This window comes from Clarias gariepinus, chromosome 24 (genome assembly GCF_024256425.1).
Source record: "Clarias gariepinus isolate MV-2021 ecotype Netherlands chromosome 24, CGAR_prim_01v2, whole genome shotgun sequence".
NCBI lineage: Eukaryota > Metazoa > Chordata > Actinopteri > Siluriformes > Clariidae > Clarias > Clarias gariepinus.
The window spans coordinates 18,309,806-18,331,215 of record NC_071123.1 but is presented as its reverse complement, the minus strand read 5'-3'; the positions used below and the strand labels follow the sequence as shown (position 1 = coordinate 18,331,215).

The following is a 21,410-nucleotide window of genomic DNA, read 5'->3' as shown; positions in this document are numbered from 1 at the left end:
TCTTACTTAACATCAGTGCCCAAAAACCACTCATGCCCTTATGAAATCACACTCCTAAAACAAGTGGAAAGCCCTTATAGTAGAGTGGAAGTTATTCTAACAGCAAAGGGGGACTTGAATTGAATATGAGTAGTACAGTACATTTCATGTCCTCAAGGTGTTTTAGACAAGACTAGTGATAACGAGTCGGTATTACATCCGCAATTCAACAACATTTGGATGGATTTTTATTCAGTCTCCGCCCACAGAATCTGTCTCTACTTTGTACTGTTTAACTGGTCATACTGTTCTGTTATTCTGCACAATCAAAAGTCCTGCTTTGACTATTTATTTTAATTTAAAGTCATTTGTACAAATAAGCAACAAAGGAAAAATCTCCTGTACTGCACACCGCTCTGGGGTCCGGTGGAACACCTGGGTGTGGGAGAAGAACCCCAGGGGACTGTAGAACCTGAGCTCTTCCACTAGGTGGTGCAGATAACATCGCCAAGCAGGGCTATTCAACCCAGTGTATAAGCGGATATTGTACCGTGAAGTTAATGTATAATTTCAAGTCCTAGAGAACTTGAACAAATAAATTATGTCTTAAACAATTTCTTTTTTTTTTAAAGCAGATTTTAGGACATTTTTATAAAGACAAGCCTGAAGTCTATCGAGTGTTTCAATCTGATGGTTATACAGGATGGTTTACTTTCACAACAACAAACACATGTAGGAGTGGTTTACATTTTAAGCTGTAAAATATAGTACATAGTGTAGTAGTAGTCATAGGTAACATAGTAAAATCTCACCTATGACAGATCTGTGTGTGTGTGTGTGTGTGTTACCTGCTTATGATAGGTCTGTTTTAGACTCCCAAATATCCTTAAAGCACCACAATTAGTCTCCTTCTTGCTTTCTGTGTGTGTGTGTGTGTGTCTGTAATACTGTGCGTAAAAAGAGACATAGACGGTGTGAAATCCAGGCTGGATTGAGATTAAATATGTTAATTTAAACAAAGGTGTGCCATATTAAATCTAATACTCTCAGCAATGTCACTGTGTGTGTGTGTGTGTGTGTGTGTGTGTGTGTGTGTGTAGTGAACAGAGATGGAAAACAGGTGAAATGGTTGGAGACCCTGTGTCCATCTATAAAACCTCTTATTTTGTAAATGTGTTGTTTAAATTTGTGCACAATAAATGGAATAAATAAATAAATAAATAAATAAACAAACACCACATACTGTAGGGGTGTCCATATTTTCATGTAGCTCTTGAGTTTGCATTTTATTTGGTTAATAATTTCAAGCTTAAATCATCTTTTTTTTTTTACATTCCATAGCATTACATTCTTCTTTTTAATTGAGAAAGCAACAAAAAGAAAGTAAAAATTCACACCCAATTTTTTTAACTTCAAAAAAGAAAAAAAGAAAAGAAAAATTGCCACACAAACAAATCATGTATTATATATTTGACTTTCAGATGTACATAGAACAATATATATATCTTTTTTTCATAATTATCTATCTGTCTATCTATAATGCCTATAATATACTACATTTCATATTGCTACACTCTGACCAACTCAAAAAAGGCAATCTGAAAGATAACACGCCGTGTAATATTGCTTGTTCAACGCATCATCTTTGTAGTAGTTATTTCATTTGTTCTCTCGGTTCCTTCTGTGATCCGGGGGGAAAAGAAACAACAACAACAACAATAATAATAATAATAATAAAAAAAACAATTCAGCATGTCACTTCGGAATAAAACGTGATGAAATCCGAATACTCCGGTGGGAGGTAGTGTTCTTATTTAGTCTTTCATTTTATATTTTAAACATGTGTGTTGGCGTTAAAAACACACAATTCTGAATTTCTTTCTTTTCATACTGTGCCAAGAAGAACGGCTGCGACGGACACCGTTAACGATATGCGACGTGAAACCTGTGGCTCGTTAATATTTATGACTTGGACCCCTGTGGTCTGAAAGATCAGCTATCCTCTGCTGCAGTATTAAAAATGCATCAAAGGGAGAAAGAGAGATAGAGAGAGAGAGAGAGACTTCAGCACATACATATACAATGAAAACAATACTGATGCGTGTTGTTCGAAAAACAAGAAGGTCACAAAAGCTAAAATGAAAAAAAAAAAAGAAGTAAGGATTAAGAAGCGAAATAATAATAAATAATAATCAGAAATGAACAATCCACATGAGGAAAATGAAAGAAAGGCAAAGAAGATACTTTGATATGAGGAGAAAGTAAAGGAAAAAAAGGGACAGGGGACAAAACGAAAAAAGAATGTCCTCCATGTCCTGCTGGATTAACCAATCAGATTAACAGATTAAGCAGGTACTGTACAGCCAGAGCACACGGATCTGCCCTGCTGGAGGACACAGATTTGTACTGGCCCAGGTGAACGAACTGCTAAAAAAGAGATGAGCGGATCCTTTTTTTTTTTGCTTTATGCGTGGAATGGTTTCTGATTTATGAAAGAAAAAAAAACCTAAGACGCTCCAGTTTTATACTTTTCTACAATCCTTATCACTCAGTCGACTATTACCGGAAAGCTCCAAAAATATATATATATAAAACACAGAACAAAAAGGAGGATAAACTCAAGAAATGAAGACACACACACACACACACTTACATACACACACATACACTTCCTTACCTGCATATACAGTTTTAGCCATATATGCACATGCACACTCCTACATAAACACACATACAACAAATCTTCATTTTGACTCATCAATTAAACTAGACAAAGTGCAAATCAAGACTTTTTTTTTTTTTTTTTCTCTTTAACGATGTGATTCTTGAATACGTTATTATACATGCGAAACTATAACATATTACTTATTTATACATGTAGTTGTGTAGATATATAAATAAGCATAAGCAGCCACGCCTCATGGAAATGAGGCGTGCTGGATGGAGAACGTGTGCTGAACAATACTGATTTGTCATTTTTAACCTAATGTTGTCGCCTGGTTATATGTTTGACGCAAATATTAAAAGTAGGCGGTACTGTAAGGCGAGGCGATAGTTCCCGACAGGGGCGGGGGAGGTTTCACTGGGCGGTGCCAATCAGAGACGAGTACGTTTTTTCACCACTGGGGTACAGCTGTGTGAGTGAAATTGTATTCTATATATGATATATATACTGTATCTCAGCCAGTCTTATATATATAAAATACATGAAAATTCACAGTCACTTATATTATGGAGCACTGTATTTATTAAAATTACTGGCTGGAACGATCTATCGTAAAATACGTGTGTGCGTAGGAACGAATTCACACAAACATATATGCATTTATTCACAGCTCTTGATGCGTATTGTGAAATGTCCATATTTTTTATTCCCTGTTTTGAGTCATGTGATCTGCCCGGTCACGCCCTCTGTCATCTCGCCGTCAAATCCTCACTGCTTTCGATCATAAATGTTTCATTTACATTATAGTCATGCAGTATAAATAGATTTCTCATGTTCAGATAAAACTGGTAATACTTGGAAACGCTCGGTGTATACACACAGACACAAACACACATGCGTACACACAACACACATACACAAATTCGGCTGATGACTTCAGTAACACGGGTGATTCTTTGAGAATTTTTGGGGCGTCCTGTATATACGTATATATATATATATTTATGATATGATAGAGGGCATGGTTTATGTGGGTATAAAGCAGATGTGTGTATGTGTGTACACAAGAGCGTAGAAGGTATAAGCACAGACTTGCTTCATATTATTTTCTCGAGTTGACCCTCAGCTTGAACGAGACGCGGCCGGCGAACTTGTCGCGGTCGCTGGTCGTTTGGATGTTGTTGGCGATGATCTTGCACTCCACGTTGACGTCGGTGTTCAGCGTCAGGTTCAGGAACTTGACCGCCACCAGGGGCTGCGAGTAGTTCACCTGCGGTGGACAGCGATGGTTACTGGCTGATCTGGTGTATGGGCTACTATCCAGCTTCCACCGTCATACACCAGCTACTAACCGAAAAAACTAGTATGGTAGCAGATCACACTCAGAGGAAAGCGCTATCCACCCTCTTCTACATAAATGAGCTGACAAGCGGTAACAATTATATGGTGTTGCTGTCACAGACACGGGAACTAGTGTTGTCTTCCACCACTCAACAGCATGTTTGTTAGTTCTTTAACGTTTGTCTAAGGAGTCTCCAGTATCAGCACTTTGTACGATCGGTTTCTGTCTGGCTTTCTGTCTAATATTAACTTTAGGAGAAAGTAAAGTAATGCCTTATCATTCTACACGGTTTCATGAAAGTGATAACAGGAGCTAGTGTTTCGCAAACATTTCACAATTTTAAACAACATCCATACAGATGCCAACAACATGTTATGTAAAATAAAGTTTAATGAATATTCCATTTATTGTTTATCGTAACAAAATATTCCGTTTCCGGTACGTACCTGTGCCTTCTTGCCGTAGTACGGGAAGTACATGAGGTTGAAGGTGCCATTGGGAGGAAAGTATGCCACCTCGCCGAACTTGTCCGAGTCATCACCCTAGAGCAAAAAGTTAAGAGACAGACGGAAAAATAACGATAGAGAGTTGATAGGAAAGGACAGGCTATCATCGTCCAACCGCTTCGATCAGATCAGATCAGATCAGAAGAATGTGCTGAGCCAGGAGAAAACTAAAAACTAAACACGACTATACTAATTTGGTGTTTTCTCATGACGGTTTCTGGATGATGTATATACTTATATATAATTATGACTGAATTAGTGTTTATACAAAATTATAAAATAAATCAAACAGCGAGAAAAAAAATTCCTTCAGATGTTTAATTAATATTTTTAAGACAATGATTTCACTTAATTCTGAAATCTGCTATTTATATCCTAGTAAAAAAAAGAAAAAAGAAAAATACACTTTAGTGTATTAAAAAAAAAAAAAAAAAAAAATATATATATATATATATATATATATATATAGGATATATATGAGACATCATGCTTTTACCAATTTTTGGAATAAAATTTTAACATTTTAAACTTAGAATAATTGTATTATAGCACACGTTACAGAAATATATTATAGAAAAATATACTTTAACTGAATGTTCAGGGTCATTTCCAAAGCACACTTATTCGAACTTTGTTTTACTATTTATTTTTGTAAAAATATGCTCGGAATAATCATTTTAACAATGTAAAGGCAGCATCTATTCAGGATTCAAAATTCAAAGAACTTTGTCTACATTAGAATACAAATTTTTACAAAATATAGTCTCTGCATATTTTAGTTGACTTTAAATGCACTTATTCATGCTTATATTTTATTGTGCTACTCTCTCGTCTTTTGCATGCTGAAACTCACTTTTGCACATTTTTTTGTGCTTGAATCTCTCGTGTGCTAAACATTGCGAAGCTAGGCTTGCTCGAATTGTGGCGGCGTTATACTGTAACTCTATATAGCAAACTTCAAGTATACTAATCATTGGTCTGACGTTTATGTACTGTTATTATGATTAGGTATGCTAGAATTTAATATACTTCAGCGTCATTTTTTCACCTGGGTAACTCCATTTCTACAAAAAAATCTACTACTGGTTCTACATTAAGTAAATTGTACTTAAGTCCATAAGTATTTGGACATTTGAACAATTTGAGTATTTTTGTCTTTGTACATCATCATGATGGATTTGAAATTATTTGATCAGGGGTGTGATTTTTCAGCTTAAACAAGGGGTTTAACCCAGATATTGCATTACAATTGCATTACTGCAATTTTGTTTACCAAAGTCCCTGCATTTTCACAAGCTCAAAAGTATCTGGACACCAATTTAATTATGATTATGTAGTGTTTTTTTGATATACCTGGTCTAAATATATTTATAGTCAATGACTGGCTGAAGTCTGAATCCCAAAGACATCATCAAACACTGAACTTCAGTTGCTGCTTGCTTGAGGAGGATTTCGGTCTTCTCATTTGTCTTTGGTAATGGACAAAGCAGCTCAGCTGAGTTGAGGTCAAGTGACTGCTGGATAACATTTCATTCCTTTCACTTTTGTTGTTTTATAATGGTACGTTTTAAGTCATGAACAGCTAAACTCCAGACCTTTCCTCTCCCTAATGCGTCATAAAATAACCAATGAAACGTGCCACAACTGGCCATCAAGCTGTTTATCAGTCAATTGTCCATTTTTAAGCCTGTTAAAATGGAGGGACTTTCTCTTCTTCGCTTTAATCACATCTTGATTGCTTCATGTTTAACCCACTGTGGTGGTGAACAAAGCCAAAAAAGTAGCACTATCCAAATACATAAAGACCAGTCCGTATGTCTAATTCTAAAACGGTTTGTCCTACTACTTTTGTCTGTTGATTTCTATCACTCTTACCCATTCATCTTGGTCGATTTTGTATGTCTTAAAGAGGAAAACAAGAAATGAATGCATGAACAATTGATGGGATATGCAGAAAGGAAAACAGACAATAATTAAAGTTGGACAGATTAGGACAAAGGCGGAAATGAGGTAAAAACCACAACAACAACAACAAAATCAGTTCAACTCTAAGTTACAACTCAAATCAAATAAAATTAAACACAACATAAAATATTCCTTACATTTTCAGAACATACTTAAAAAAACCTATACAGTATATTTACTTATTAATGATAATTATGTATTTAATTACTAATTATTGTTTATGTCTTAATAACTTCAATAGGGATAAAAAGGAAAAAAGCTTTTAACTTAGACTCAAAGAGTAAAAACATAACTCAATACCTTCGGACTTAATGTCTATGGTGTGCATTTCCAACAGTGAAACCAAACCCGATTACAATCAGTCCTAACCCTGTACAGCATTCTATCCATCACATTTTCTCCAGCCAGGTTTGCATCACAAATATAAATACATACACTCAATATTCCGTTTAAGTCTATAAGGGAATACGTTATGGAAGGTTAAATTGGTTCTTGATGGATTCGGAGCTAAAGGGAACAATTTTATGATCAGCTAATCTATTTAGTCTGCTGTGTGAAAAGGGTTAATAAAAGTTTAATAGGAAATGGATCCTGATTGCTGAACGAAACAAAAAGACGCCTAGAGAGAAAAAAAGTGGACAAAAGGAGAGAGATAGATTACCTTGGGACCACAACTAACAGCCGGTGGCGGGCCATTCTTCCCTGGCAGCATACCAATCACCTGAGAGAGAGAGAGAGAGAGAGAGAGTCAAACAAAAGTGAAGGTGAGCAGCATTACTAAACCAGTTCTGGTAAATAATGGATGGTAAGCAGGTCGCTTTCCACTTGTATTACTAGACCATGTAGTAAATAATTATATTATCATGTAAGCTAGCTAGTGTAAATTTCCCAGAGAAACATTTACTCACAAATGAATAGACCACAAGGAAAAAAAAATATTTAGCCTTTCAGAATTATGTATTTTGTTCAGTCTTTTCAGTAGATTTTAATACACAGTTCAGCATTTGTTCAGCCACAACAGCAGTAATGAGGTCAGGACTCTGTGCAGGACACTTGAGTTCTTCCACCCCAAACTTAATAACCCATGTCTGCATAGAGCTCACTTTGTGCACTTAGGCAGCGTCATGCTGTAATAAACTTGAGCCTCTTAGTTCCAGTAAAGTGAAGCTATACTTCGACAGCGTGAAAAGACATTTACACAAATGTGTGTTTCCAACTTTGTGGCAAACGTTTGGAGAATAACCAATAATGGCTGTCCACATACTTTTGGCCACATATTGTCTAATGCGATTTTAAAAGCCTACCTACTGTATCTAATCCTAAGTGAACATTTACTCCCAAATATATTTGTAATAACTTAAATATATGGTTATAATGTAAACCCTAAAGGGCACATTGCTCAGATTGGGCTCTCCTAAACAACCCCTAACCGGCTAGCTGGATCATACTGTATTTACAGTACACAAAGATTTTGCAATCGAATTTCAGACCTCCTCCATACAGTTCTGTTATCCTACCCGGTTAAGCTTGATGAGGATGCAGGGCCTGCCGTCAGAGTAGCCATAGAAGCGGTCAACGAAGCCTGAGCAATCTTCCAGCAATGAGCGTTTGAACTGGCACGAACGCTTAGGAGTGTTCTTCACATTGTCACTGTCCTCTTGGATGAAGTACTGGTCTGGCGTACAAGCCACATTATTCTGCTCTTGCACCGTGTCGTTGTAGGCTGCGGAGGAACAAGGTCAGAGCGGTTAGTGGCCAGATGGGGGGCCATTACTTCTGAAGAGACCAATGGTGATTAATTAAAAACTTTTTTCGGGCAACTCGGTCATTCATTATTTTAAGGGAATTTGTACAATATTATAACACGAAGTGTGAAAAATTCTTACACAGTGAGAAAAAACATTTCTTCCTTCTATCCAAGTTTGGTCCTAGTTATATGCTGTTCTACAACAAAATGATAAATAAATAATAATAAATAATAATAATATTAATAATAAAATAAATACCTGAAATTAAATTCCTGATTGTGTGGACAACAGGTCTCAAAAATTTATTTTAGCATTCACTCACACCAGCTACACTTTACTCATGCTAACATTAGCACACAGCTACAGTAGCTAGCTAGTTAACTGCTAGTGATAGTTAATAGCTTGGTGACAGAAATAAAAATTTTGAATGTGACAGTAGTTATAGCATCACAACCCTGTCAAAATACACAATAACAAAGCATTTATTCTTCAAAAACACTGGCTAAGCAAGCTAGCTAGCTAGCTAGCTTCACAGCCTATGGCAGGTTGTCTTGCTTAAAGCATTTGACTAGCGTGTTTTTTAATTTTCTCATAATGTTTATAGTGTTTATAATATGTCTAAACTTTTAAGTGTGTTTCATGAAATCACAACTTTTAAATATTTGAATATCCAATAAAATTGGAAATTTTTTTTTGACCAAGCAACAAACTATGTAATAAACATATTATTTTTTTAAAAGTGTAATAATATACTGTAAGTTTATAGACACAAGAAAAAAATTTCCCTTAAAAAAACACTGGAAGATAACATCGAGAAAGAAAGAAAGAAAGAAAGAAAGAAAGAGGTGCCATATTGAAGCCACAATCAAAACTAAGCGGCAGCCATTTTGATTTCCTGTCTCCATTTCTCCGTTTCCCCGGCACACCTAGTTTCCTTTTTTTCCCCCCACAACTGTCAGTTTTGTGAAATGTATGTCACTACACACATAAAGAAATCAGTCCTTAAGAGGAACACCTGCACACATTTCATGTCAGAATACTGTTTGTTCCCTATTTATAAAACAGTGCACCATTTCAGGAGGAGCCATTTTCTTGTGTTGTACTTGCTCAAATTCTCAGTGTATAAAATATATTCCTGAGCAGGTTCTCTGTAGCCTACTATAACCCATAGTTCACTAAAAATCAAGCACAGACAATATGTCTGCATGTCAGTGTGGAGGTCAGACAGTCTAACAATGTATATAATGGTGTTTCTGAAGCGTCCTCCGACATGGTGCTTTATACAGAACCATCTACAGTACATCAAAAATAATGCACTGAAACTGGATCAACAGCTATTTTAGGTGTCTAGGATAGGGTTACCAGACGTCCGGCAAATGGAGGACATGTGCTCCTTTTTTAAGTCTCCGTTGTGCAGGCATTGACCTGAAATGTGAATTCAATTGCACACTATCGTCTCTATGTTTTAATCATAAAGAGCAAATGTGAGGCTCGACCGCACGACACGTGTTCCAGGCAGTAATAAGTATAACCCTGTTTTAATAAACAAACACGGCAATGCTCTACTCCCCTGTTTATTTGCTATATAGTATGAATATACCGTAAAGTTTTCGTTTAAGATATCAAGAACAACATTTTAACAGCAAATTCTAATTTTTATTTTTGCATTCCCAGGCACGGTGCCAGCACTGAAAGAGTTTTTTTTCACAAGCTACAATCTCAACAAACTGTCTTGCGTGGAGTTCCACGCATATCTTGCTGGGAACGATGACCTTCTGTGCAAAGTCAAATCTTTTAAGAAATATAAAACCGCAGAGTTTTACTGTAGCTTTAATGTCAAGGTACTTTTAAAGTGAATTTTGGCACACAGTGTGCTTCGCGAATTTTGTCACCCTGTGATTTGTCCTCCTGTTTGACCTTCAATGTCCTCCCTTGGATATGCAGGTATCTGGTAACCCTAGTCTAGGGCTGTCCCTCTCTATAAACTATTTGGCCACAGAGCACTTTCATAACAACCCTTCCAATATTGAGCCAAAGAACTTCAAGACAACACTTTGGTTAACATTGGTCCAATTTTAACAGTGTTGAATTCAGATGAAAGTCTGTTGATCCTGGTGGCACAATGGACACCCAAAAGGTTTTCATATCACAGCGAGCGAAAGATGATAGACTGAGCGACCGTATGTCACACACTTACAGGAGAGGAAGGTGTTCAGTGCCTGCACATGTGATTCCCAGCTCTCAGTGTCCTCCCTGTTGTAGATAATCTCCAGCTCTTTCCCTGTAGGCCTGATCATCATGCCTAACAGCAAAGAAAGGGATAAAGGAAAAGATTATATATATTCATTACTATTTCGCATATCATGGCTGTATCTAAAATTCTATTGTTCTGATCATCATTCAAATTAAAATTTTATTTGTCATATACACAGTCATACACAGTACAATATGCAGTGAAATGCTTATACGACCGCTCGTGAACCTAAAATCTAAATTATCAATAGAAATAAAAATAAATTAGGGGAAAGAATACAGAATAAAATAATAAAACCTTCTTTCTAGAATAGAGAAATTTATTTATGCTGTTTAGAGATAACAGGCACTGAGAAACTTAAACTTGCCTGTTATTTGGGCTGATATACAGTACATGGGTGATGTGTCACAAATAAGATTCAATATTATTGCAAAATAATTTTAGGATAATTGTATTCTTTAGCATACCTACTTACCTATTTCAGGAAATATTCAGAAATATTGTAAATTGTTATGTCCTTCAGCTGCTCTTCTTAGTTTCCTTTAAATACAACTACCTACTGTAAATGTCAAATTTTCAATTTAATAGCTGACCGTTTCAGAATCGGTTGACACGTGGGTATGTCGTAACAGTGAAGAAAATAAAAGACAGCCAATAATATTTTTACGTGTTATGCAAGGAAATAATACCAGTTCTACTTGTTTTGCAAAGAAATAATACCAGTTCTCAATTCATCACTAACTTTATGAGTAGTGAGAACGGACTACGTCTAAACTAGTTTGTTCACCTACCTTGAAATTCATATTGTAGCTTTAGTTTCCTTTGCATGCATTTACCTTGCTCAATACAGATTATTATATTGTGTAGCTACAATTTTTTAGTTTAGCAATCAAAACATAGAACTAGACAAGCACTGGAGTTTGAAGTGGACTTCAAGCTACTGGATTGATCATTTTCTACTGCAATCGAGATTTTTCCTATAATGGCAAAATGTATTTAAAAAAAAAAATTTCTCTACCTCAATGCTATAGATTCTTAGACCTAAATTAGGCCAAAGCTCCTAAATCTGAGTGATATCATGTTTACGTTATTGATGATCTAAAGGAGCAAATGAAAAAAAGTCTTCTTCTGACATGAAGGACAGCTTACAACCTAGCTTTCTAAGCCAGGCTTGAAATAACTTCACAGACTGCTGTTCAAAACATTGCTGACATTCTTCGACATTTTTAGACCAAACCCTTGCCTGGGGCCATGTGAATTCGACCTACCAATTAGACTTCAGGTTGGGTAACAAATGAAAAGTTATTTTTTTCAGATACAATCTCTGTATAGAGTGATGACGTACAATCCCACAATCTGTTATGTAATGTAATGTATAACGGAAATGTAATGCAGCTATTTAAAGTAAGGCTTAAACAAATAAATTGATCGTGGTGACCAGAAGAAACTTCTTAAATTATATTGTTGCTAATGATTTTTAGAGATTTTAAGAGAACATGATCTTTAACTTTAAATTCAAATGAGTGCAGTTGAAATAGATTCACTTGTATGTAAATAAAGAAGAAAAGTTGCAAAGGCTCGGCCTGCAATTCGCCATACACTGCAAAATGTTTTATGTTGTGAGTATGAGACCATAAAGCTAACATTTTCAGAAACAATTCCATTATTTTATTATTGTATTTTCAGTTTGTGCATCCTAAATAAATTGATGATGATGATGATGGTTGCTGTTAATTGTTATGGTCGTTACCTGGTGTAGCAAGCCTGTCCTGGTAGGTGGGTTTATTATCGTCAAGGGTCAGGAGCAGGGCGTAGATGGTGGCACTGAAAAACCCAGCCAAGAAGATGTAGAAGGCCAGGTAGAACAAAAAGATCAGGCCTGTGAATGCAGACACACAGTATATTCAAATATATCCCTGTCGCTTTTATTTATAGTTGAAGTAATATGAGTATGCACAAATTCACACTCCAACTGGTGTGCTTATCATCTTTCGTTCCTGACAGAATCTTATTTACGTCCCCCCCCATCAATTTTTCTTGATTTAATCACCATCGCTAAATTAAACGTCAGTCAAAATCTCTAGAGCTCCGCTTAACTGAACTCACTTGACGTTCCTTAACATGCTCGTCAAAAGTTATGGTTTGTTATTTGTAGAGTAATTGGCTACTGTAGGATTGCCTTCGGAAAATATCATGGTATCTTGGTTTCAATCACCACTTAAAACCATATTACAACAATATCTAGGCATTCAAAGGCCCCTATTATGCAAAATTCACTTTTTGAGGCATTTTGAGATGTTTAGATGCGTCTCCACTGAAACACATCATTGCTTCTATGATAACAGATAATGTACTGTATGCAGGAAGCTTAATATAATCTAAAGCTAGTAATAATATAATGAAAAAGACATCCGTCTGGTGATATTTAACATCTTTAATGTATCATATGGTCACAATTTTCCAATATAAGAATGACATAGAGTCTCAGGTAAAGGCCAAGCAGAACTTACACCCCACAAGTGCATGGATTACTCAACTAAAGTTGTTGCTTAAATTTCAAATTCCAATTACACCGATCAGCCATCACGTTATGACTACTAAGAAGTAAATTGAATAACAATGATCACCAACTATACTGGTAACAGAATCATAGGCATCCAAGGCCAGCAAGTCCAAGCCAATTCCACAGAAAAGCCATGGGAACAAAAATCGTCATTCAATCCTGGCCATGATAGAAAGGCACCAGAACACCTGGTGCACCACAGCTCACTGCACATGGGGCCAGCAGGCAAAGAGACCAATACTGCTGACCCGACCTCCAGATGCCACACATCCCAATCGGATTGAGTAGCAATGAAATGTTCCGGACAAGCAGGTCCGATCCACAGAGGCCCCACCCCGCAACCCACAGCACCCAAAGGAAGGGCTGCCAACGTCCTGGTACCAATAACCACAGCACACACACAGGCCCTGCAGAGCCACACCCCAAGGGGACAGAAGTGTCCCAATGCCACAAGGGGAACCCAAAACCTCGGTTGTATTAACGTTATGGCTGATGAAATGTGTTTTCTGTTGTTGTTGTTTTTAGTCTTTCAGCTGCTCCCGTTGAGGGTTTGCCACAGCGGACCAGCTGATTCAACAACTTGGCAGAGGTATTATGCCGGATACCCATCCTGATGCAACCCTTCCATTTTATCCACGCTTGGGACAGGCACTGGGGTTTGGTTGTTGGCTGGAAACCGAACCTAGGTCTTCGGCATGGCAGACAAGCAACCTACTGTACCACTACGCCATTACAAAAATAGCCAACATGACAATCAAAGCCACACCATTGCAGTCTCACCTAATTGCAACACAGGCAGAACGCTGTATTAAAACTGAAGCAACGCCCCTGTACTAGGATCATGCAAAAGCAAGTACATATTCCTCAGTGCTTCAAATTGACACTCGTTACTAATGCATAAGCAAAAAAATCAATTCCCTCTAAACATGTGCTTATCTGTTCCCTCTTTGCTGACTAGTGTGATGCAGTCGGGGGTAGGGTGGGGTCAGGACGGTCACTCAATGACATCAGGGAATCTCATCAAGACAAAAAGAACTTTAAGAGCAATGGAATTTGCTCCACCTACTGCTATTGTATGGCATTTTACAACTCAATCTTTAAGCAACCGGAGCTAATGAGTAATTTGATTCATTTCAGTTATGGTAGAGTTGTTCGCTTTTGGGCTGTGGTGTAACACTCATCACAAGTTCCTTATTGATGAGTTTAGCTACAGTTCTAGATATCGTTTTTGTTTTTGTACTATCTGATTGACCCCAGCACCTTCTGACTGAATTCCAATCTTTGGACATGCTGAGAGTGCAATCAGTGACTCTTTGCAACGTGAGCTGCAATAAAGATCTTTAAAAACAGCCGGGCTTCAACTACAATATCATAGTAACATTCATTTATTTAAAATTAACAGAGAACATCGTAGTTCGTTTCTGAACTGCAAGCATTCGAAAAAAAAAAAAGAATCAAATAATAAAGGATAATAAATCGAAATAGTGCTTAAAGTAACAAATACCTAAAGTTACAACTTGTCCCAAATACAAATGGTGTTCAAGTCAATGTGGGACTCGTGTGAGTTAAACACAACCCTTATTTTTATATATAATCCCTGGTGACACTAATGCACTTTTCCCAGCGTTTCACTAGTTAGTGCTTGGATACCATCAAGGTAAAAAGTTTTCCCAGGGCTGCCTGCTTCACTTCTGAAACGCTGGCCTCCCAGGAACTCCTTTAGTGGACTGGATCCAGTTTAAGACTGGGATGTGGCAATAATCAGCTTTCCGCCTTTATTCACCAAAAATTTCATCTTTGGTTTGACTTGAACGCTGTTTGTACTGTATATTAATGTCACGTTTATATTAATAATGTCAATTAAAAATTTTTTTTTAATAAAAAGCATATTATGTTACTGTTAATCCACAAAACCTGTAGTGTAAAACTGAAACTTCCAGCTTTCCCTTAGATTGTTAGAAAGTGCTAGGACTGGAGACTCCTTCTTCAATTATGTATACAGTGTATATAGTATGTACACATATGTAAGTTTTTACTATACTGTAGAACTTTTAACATATCGGAACAAGTGCATTAATATAGAACTGTGATTTAAAGGAATTGCTGTTACAGAGTTCCTCGACAGTGCTATTAATAAAATCTGATGATCATTACATGCAACGTCGTGGTTTGCACAGAGCCTTCCTCGTATGTCAGGACTTGTGAGACTTTAGTATGTCAGGTTGACAGGTTGACAACACGACCCAGGGAGACACAACGAGTCCGAACAGTCTCTCTCTCTTCCCTCCCTACATCTCTCTGAGCAAGATATCAGATTCCTTCTCTCTCTCTCTCTCTCTTTGAAATGATTGATCAATGGCGTGAGGATGGCGGGAGGTTACGCTGATGGCTCCCGTTACACGCTCCTGAGGGTTTGCGTGGAGACCACTGACAAAAACAACAACAGCAAAAAAAAAAAAAGCTGTATGAAGAATGCGGGAAAAAACAAAGAACCCGTACAACTGCTTTGAGTTACGGAGCGAGGGAAAAAATAGAACGGCTTTAAGAGCATATCATGTTTAGACCTATTTAAGTCTCACTTGGCAGTCCTTCATGAGGCAGGTTATACTTTGTGGTATTCTATGTGTTTCATTTTAAGTAATTAGTAAATTAAAATACTCAAAAGTACATTTAAAATAATCATTTTAATTCAAGATTTCTGTGGCGTAAGAGGAATAAAACACGTCAGTAGCCCTAAATCACGTCGGGCGACATCACACCGCCCCAGCATTGATTATTTTCCTATAACAGCATGCCACTTCCCACACACACGCTCCAGAATAGCCTTCCAAAAGCATCTCTGTAATTCAGACCCAGAATAGCCCCGCGTTTCAGATAAGCTCATCTTCGCCTCGTCTCTGTCTGTTTATAAGCACTAGCGTGTCGCTGCGGTGTAACAGACGCCACCCATGCGTCTCCCTCTATCTCTCGGCCTCTCCTTGATTGAATGCTCTCTGCGCTCTCTTATCACTCTAATCAGACGGCTCGGCTCAAAGGGGAGGACAAACATCTGAGCCGCGCATGATTAATTGAATTAAAGCAAACACAAACACGTGGACGCCTTTAGATCTTTCTGCTCCTCAAAAGCTGATTGATTCAATCAGACATCAGTCATGTGTGTGTGTGTGTGTGTGTGTGTGTGTGCTCACAGCTGCTCCAGGGTTCCGGTCTGCGCAAAAAAAAAAAAAAAAAAAAAAACGCGACCTGTTTCTCTCTGATCTTTACAAAGTAACACGGTAGAATCTCGGCCGTTTGATGCCCTGAATTAGGCGCGTATTTAACATATATAAATAAAAATGCTCTAAAAAATGACTAGCTCAATGGTAGCTCTAGTGCTACATTATGAATGATTAAACAGTCTGAAGCAGCAGATGCTGTGCATGTGTGTGTATGTGTATGTGTGTATGTGTGTGTGTGTGTGTGTGTGTGTGTGTGTGTGTGTGTGTAGCCTGTAACAGCTCTCATGAGTGCTACTGGACACTTTGAAATCCAATGTTGTGATATTCCGATATTCCCACGGGACACAAACCCATAACCCGACCCTTTTCTCAATTCCTCCAAATCTGATCAATACGATTAATGAACACGGAACAACTTGTCACTGTTGGACTTTTCGATAATAATCCAAAGCCTCACCAGCTCAGGACAGACTGGACTGTCATGTCGGATCGAAACTTTGATAAAAAATAAAATAACGGAGGTGATGAATAAAATGAGCATTATAGATGAACCTATCAACAAATCCCCCTTTTTCCTCTCTCTCTCTCTCTCTCTTTGTCTCTCTTTCGATGATAAGATAAGACAAGAGAAGAAAAGAAAAACAATCTTGTCAAGTTACGAAGAAACGTGAAACCCGAAACTGCTTTGAACCGAAGACTTTCGCTTTCCAGACAGATCTTACGAGATCCTGACACCGGAGACTCCTTCCTTAAAATCAAAGAATAAAAGAAACGTCAACAACGCTACTGTATGTTAATCAGCTAAAACTGACATGCAGGCAAGAGTTTAATCACATTTATCGGACATCTCCAGATATTAAAGTTGAACCTATAAGAACCCAGACCCTCGTTTCTCATTTAAGAGACATGATATGCAATATTTTTTTAATTTGTTTTATATGAAATTTATAAATATTAAAACGCCATCAGAACATGATAAATATAAAATATATTATTATAATGATATAACTAAAATCATTATTAAATAGCATGAAATGTAATATCATTAACAAAAAAAAAAGTCCATCCTACCCGGACACACCACCATTTTGGAAATGACGTCATGGCTACACAACTTGTCACATGACTGCCCGAGGATGTTCAATAAATGTCACTTAGAAACTGCATAAGTTAAAGTCAAAGATAAAACTGGATAAGCAACTTTCCGAAACATTTGAACGGTTTGTCACGATGCGTTCTTATGGGTTACTGCAAGATTATGAAACCCATTTTTATTTCGATTTTTAGATTGCTATTCATTTAAAATATAATTTTATATACATTTTAAATGGTCTGTAACATAATAGAAAATATAAGATGCTTTCACTTGCTATGATGCATTTTTATTTCTTTTTTGCATTCTATAAAATGTTTTGACCAATCAGATTTGAGAATTGTGATTAAACTAAATGCTAACGCTAGCAACATTTCTCATTTTACGATGGAAAATACTACTGAAAACGATTAGGCAGGCCTGATTGTTATCTATATAGGTCTGTAATATCTGTATAGGTCTGCAAAAGTCTTGGCCCCCCTCCATCAATTTCTTTATGGTCTTCTGAAAACCCAGACGTTCTTGCATTTTTAATGTAGTCTTGAGAAACAGTTCTCCAGGCTTCCTGATAGACTATTTTTGTCCCGAAATTTTCAGTCCAGGGAAATGTTTTTTGTTTTTTAAGCCAAACAGTGATATATGCATCATTTAAGCATAAACCAGTGAAAAACAGGTACAGATGATGGCAGATGATCAGGCCGGAGATTGGTATACTGGCGGTTGGAACAGACGAGAGGGGAAATGAGGTTGCTGCTCAGATTTGTACTTTGCAGCCTGAAGAAATATATGAAGAAATAAAGGGTGGCTGAAGACTTCTGCACAGAACTGCATATGTACGTATTTATATATATATATATATATTGGATTGCTTGTGCAACCCAATCTAACTGGACACTATGGATCTTATGAATCATCACATTAAGTGTCCTCTAGTCTATCCAGTGCCATTTTGCTCATTTTCCCAGCAAACTGAATCTGTTCACAAAACATTTATCCCACACGGCAGGACTGGCAACGTGTGGCACCCTGCTCCGATTTAAATACCCAGCCCTGTCCACCTGGTTGGTGACACTGGTGCTTAGTTTCCTCCGGTAAGCCTGTCAGGCAGATTTTAGGTTAGCTTTAAGCCCGAGTAATGAGGGCAAACGCTAATGAGGCCAAAAATATCAGCGTTCAAGCTACTGTAGAGACAGACTCATCAAAGAGCCTTAGAGAACACTGAGGCTTAGGCCGGAGGAAAAGTCGTAAAGACGTCCATTTTGTCTCCCCGAACAGGCACAGAGACACAATACACAAGTCTTACTGGCACTGGAGTTAATTTAATTATTCTAATACAAGGGAATTAAAAAAAGAAAACATATATGACCACAGCAGTATCAGTCATTACCACAAATTATAATGTAAAATTGAATAGGAAAAGCCGTTTTCTCTTGGATCCAATTTACTGTAATACGACACGCTCACATGTAAAAAGATCTCCTAATAGATCTATAATTAATCCATTTATAATCATTCATTTATACCCCACTGATGTCTTGAATAATTGCCCAAACCACCCTGCTGAGCAAAAAGGGCCTATTAAAACCAGGATTAGCTCTTATACAATCGCATTTATGAAGACCGACAACACTCTCAAAATCTGAACACTGTTCTGTAAAGACTACAAACTATAAACGTTATGATTATTATTTTTTCTTGAACTTGAATTCAGTTACTGAGCATTACCTAGCCTAAGGCCTTTCTCCTATACAGAGCAGTTAAGTGGTGGCCCTGTTCTACCGCTACAGACTCCTCCCTGTCAGCCTTTGGCTGCTGTACAAACCTGTTCGAGGTAAACTGCGAAATCCCCAGTGTTCAAATTAACACCCATAGTGTCGAGTTGTTCCAAGGTGGACCCAAGAACGCTAGGTGTTGATGAGACCCTGGGGATTTGGCTTTGTCATGTTGGCGCTTGAAAGGAAAAGGGAAATATTTCATTATTATGTGGGAAATGTTAGCATGAAACATACTAGCATTTACTGTTAACGTGCATGTTCGTGCAAGTCTTATTTTGGACTAGTTGTGGTTTTTTTTTTTAATGCACTGGTTGGCTAGTTAAGTAGCCTGTCATTTATGTATTCTGCAGGTGTAAAAATGTACAGAATTATTATTAGGCATACAGTATACTGTAAGCCCATTTGTGAAATCAGCCCATTTGTGTGTATAGAATAAACCAATTTGCATCTATGGTGGAACCAACCCATTCGCATCAATGGTAGAATCAACCCATTTACAGTACGTCTATGATGGGATCAACCCATTTACGACTATGATGGAATCAACCCATTTGTCTCTATGATGGAATCAACCCATTTACGTCTATGGAGAAATCAATCAACCCATTTATGTCTATTGTGAAATCAGATCAGCGATCTCTCAAAGTGTTTAGAAGAATGAATAATTTAGCAATGCACTTTAAAAAAAAAAAAAGAAAAAAGAAATACCCACACAACACTATTCCATAATGGAACACATTGGCGCATGGATACCGCATCCCATTTCCATTTGTCAAACGGGTTTGATTAATACCCCTATACTGTGTGCGGCGCTGGTATTTTCAGACGTGATTATCAAACTGTAACTGGAACACTGTTCCAGGAATAAAAAAAATAATTTAAAAAAACGCATTCTGCTCAGCCGGTGTCCGTTCCACTGGGAATCGTCCCTACAGCACCTTCCCCCCATCATTTAAAGCCCTAGAATCCAGTGGCATTTAATTCAGCACCATGATGATGATGATGATGATGATGATGTTGTGCAGGGTAAGCCGGGGCTGCAGTAATCTCTAGCCTAATCCTCAAGAGGGTTCAATGTCTCTGCAGCCCACAGTCTGCGCTACAGATTAAAGCGTGGTTCGAGCATGTTTGAGAAAATGCCCAGGAGGGAAATGCAGGGAGGAAAACAGGTCTAGTGGGGTCATTGAGAAGAAAGGAGAGCATGCATTAGGGAAAAAAAAAACAAGCCAGTTTTGAAATCATCCATTCATTTTGAATGATGGAAATAGAAGGACAAATAAAATGCATGAGTTGTGCAGTATTAGGCTGAAAGGGTGTTGATGAGGGTTGGGGATTCCTGCGTGGAGAGATTGCGGGTCTTACCCCAGCTGCTGGCGGTGCGGCCGAACAGCTCGCGCGTCCTCGGGTTCCAGATGAACTCCTTCCAGCCGCCCTTGTTGCCGTCCTTTGCCATTTTCTTCGCTGTTTGATGCAAGAATGATTCACTGAACCAATACCTGAGGTTTAACGCTCTGTCTCTCTCTCTCTCACACACACCCACACACACACACTCACTGGGAAAGGCTTAACCCGATCTGCGCTATTAGATACCTATCTATTAACGCAAATACAAATGCACGTCCGAGCAGCTTACTAAAAGGAGGAGAAAAAAAAAATAAAAAAACGAGGATGAATGAGAAGGAGGGAAGCTGTTCCGCGGCCGACTCGGAGCTATATCATCGCAGTGCGCATGCGCCAACAGCAGCCCGGGGCGATCCGCAGAGCGGTGCAGTGCAGGGGGAAAAACACTGCGGTAAGACAAAAAAAGACGTGTGTCTCTGCCTCTCAGCGCTTCACTCACTACTCGCTACCCCCCTCCTCCTGCTTCGCTTCCTATCTGGTAGATGAAAAAAAAATGAAAAAAGATCACCCCTCTTGTGAACCAACGCAAAGCCGATTTACCTCCCGGTGACCAATCACAGAGCGGTGCGCCGCGCAGGCCCCGCCCCTTAGCGCACAATCAAGTGCATCGGGTGCATGGCTGTGTTCCAATCGGAGCACGCTTCTATCCTTGCACACTGCAGCTTACCTGTTGTACAGTAAGATGGGAGCTGTACCAGACGTTCCGTTTTCTTGCTTCATGTCCGTGTTAATGTTACAGTTCCGTTCAGAATGGCAGGATGTCCTCAGGACCATACAATCTAGAGAGCTGTGGGGGACTAATCAAAGCCGTAAAGCGTTAAAACATCACATAAAAACACAGGACTAATTTCAAACCTCGCCCTGTGGACACAAAGGCTAGCCCTTAGGTGGTCTGTTGGAG

The 21,410-nt window shown here is 38.1% G+C and overlaps 1 protein-coding gene across 2 annotated transcripts; it reads right to left on the bottom strand.

The window, feature by feature from the left end:
- Nucleotides 1-2,782: 2,782 nt before the first annotated feature.
- Nucleotides 2,783-20,969, bottom strand: atp1b2b (ATPase Na+/K+ transporting subunit beta 2b). 2 transcript variants are annotated; one of them, XM_053485819.1, is made up of 8 exons: nucleotides 20,471-20,969; nucleotides 12,210-12,338; nucleotides 10,403-10,507; nucleotides 7,975-8,180; nucleotides 7,119-7,178; nucleotides 6,368-6,394; nucleotides 4,433-4,528; nucleotides 2,783-3,914 (listed from the first exon to the last, which is right to left on the bottom strand). In XM_053485819.1, the coding sequence occupies exons 1-8, from the start codon at nucleotides 20,559-20,561 to the stop codon at nucleotides 3,747-3,749; spliced, it is 882 nt and encodes a 293-aa protein (XP_053341794.1). In that variant the 5' UTR covers nucleotides 20,562-20,969; the 3' UTR covers nucleotides 2,783-3,746. The 2 variants fall into 2 exon arrangements, with proteins under 2 accessions (XP_053341794.1, XP_053341795.1); XM_053485820.1 differs by lacking the exon at nucleotides 6,368-6,394 and having other exon boundaries at nucleotides 20,471-20,968.
- Between the last annotated feature and the right edge of the window lie 441 nt (nucleotides 20,970-21,410).

Bases quoted from the DNA above. Each gene is read 5' to 3' on its own strand.
- atp1b2b (XM_053485819.1), bottom strand. From the start codon at position 20,561: ATGGCAAAGGACGGCAACAAGGGCGGCTGGAAGGAGTTCATCTGGAAC. The intron at 7,179-7,974 runs GTAGGATAACAG...TCTCTCTCTCAG, and splicing joins TCCTCATCAAGCTTAACCGG to GTGATTGGTATGCTGCCAGG. The intron at 3,915-4,432 runs GTACGTACCGGA...TGTCCACCGCAG, and splicing joins ACTACGGCAAGAAGGCACAG to GTGAACTACTCGCAGCCCCT.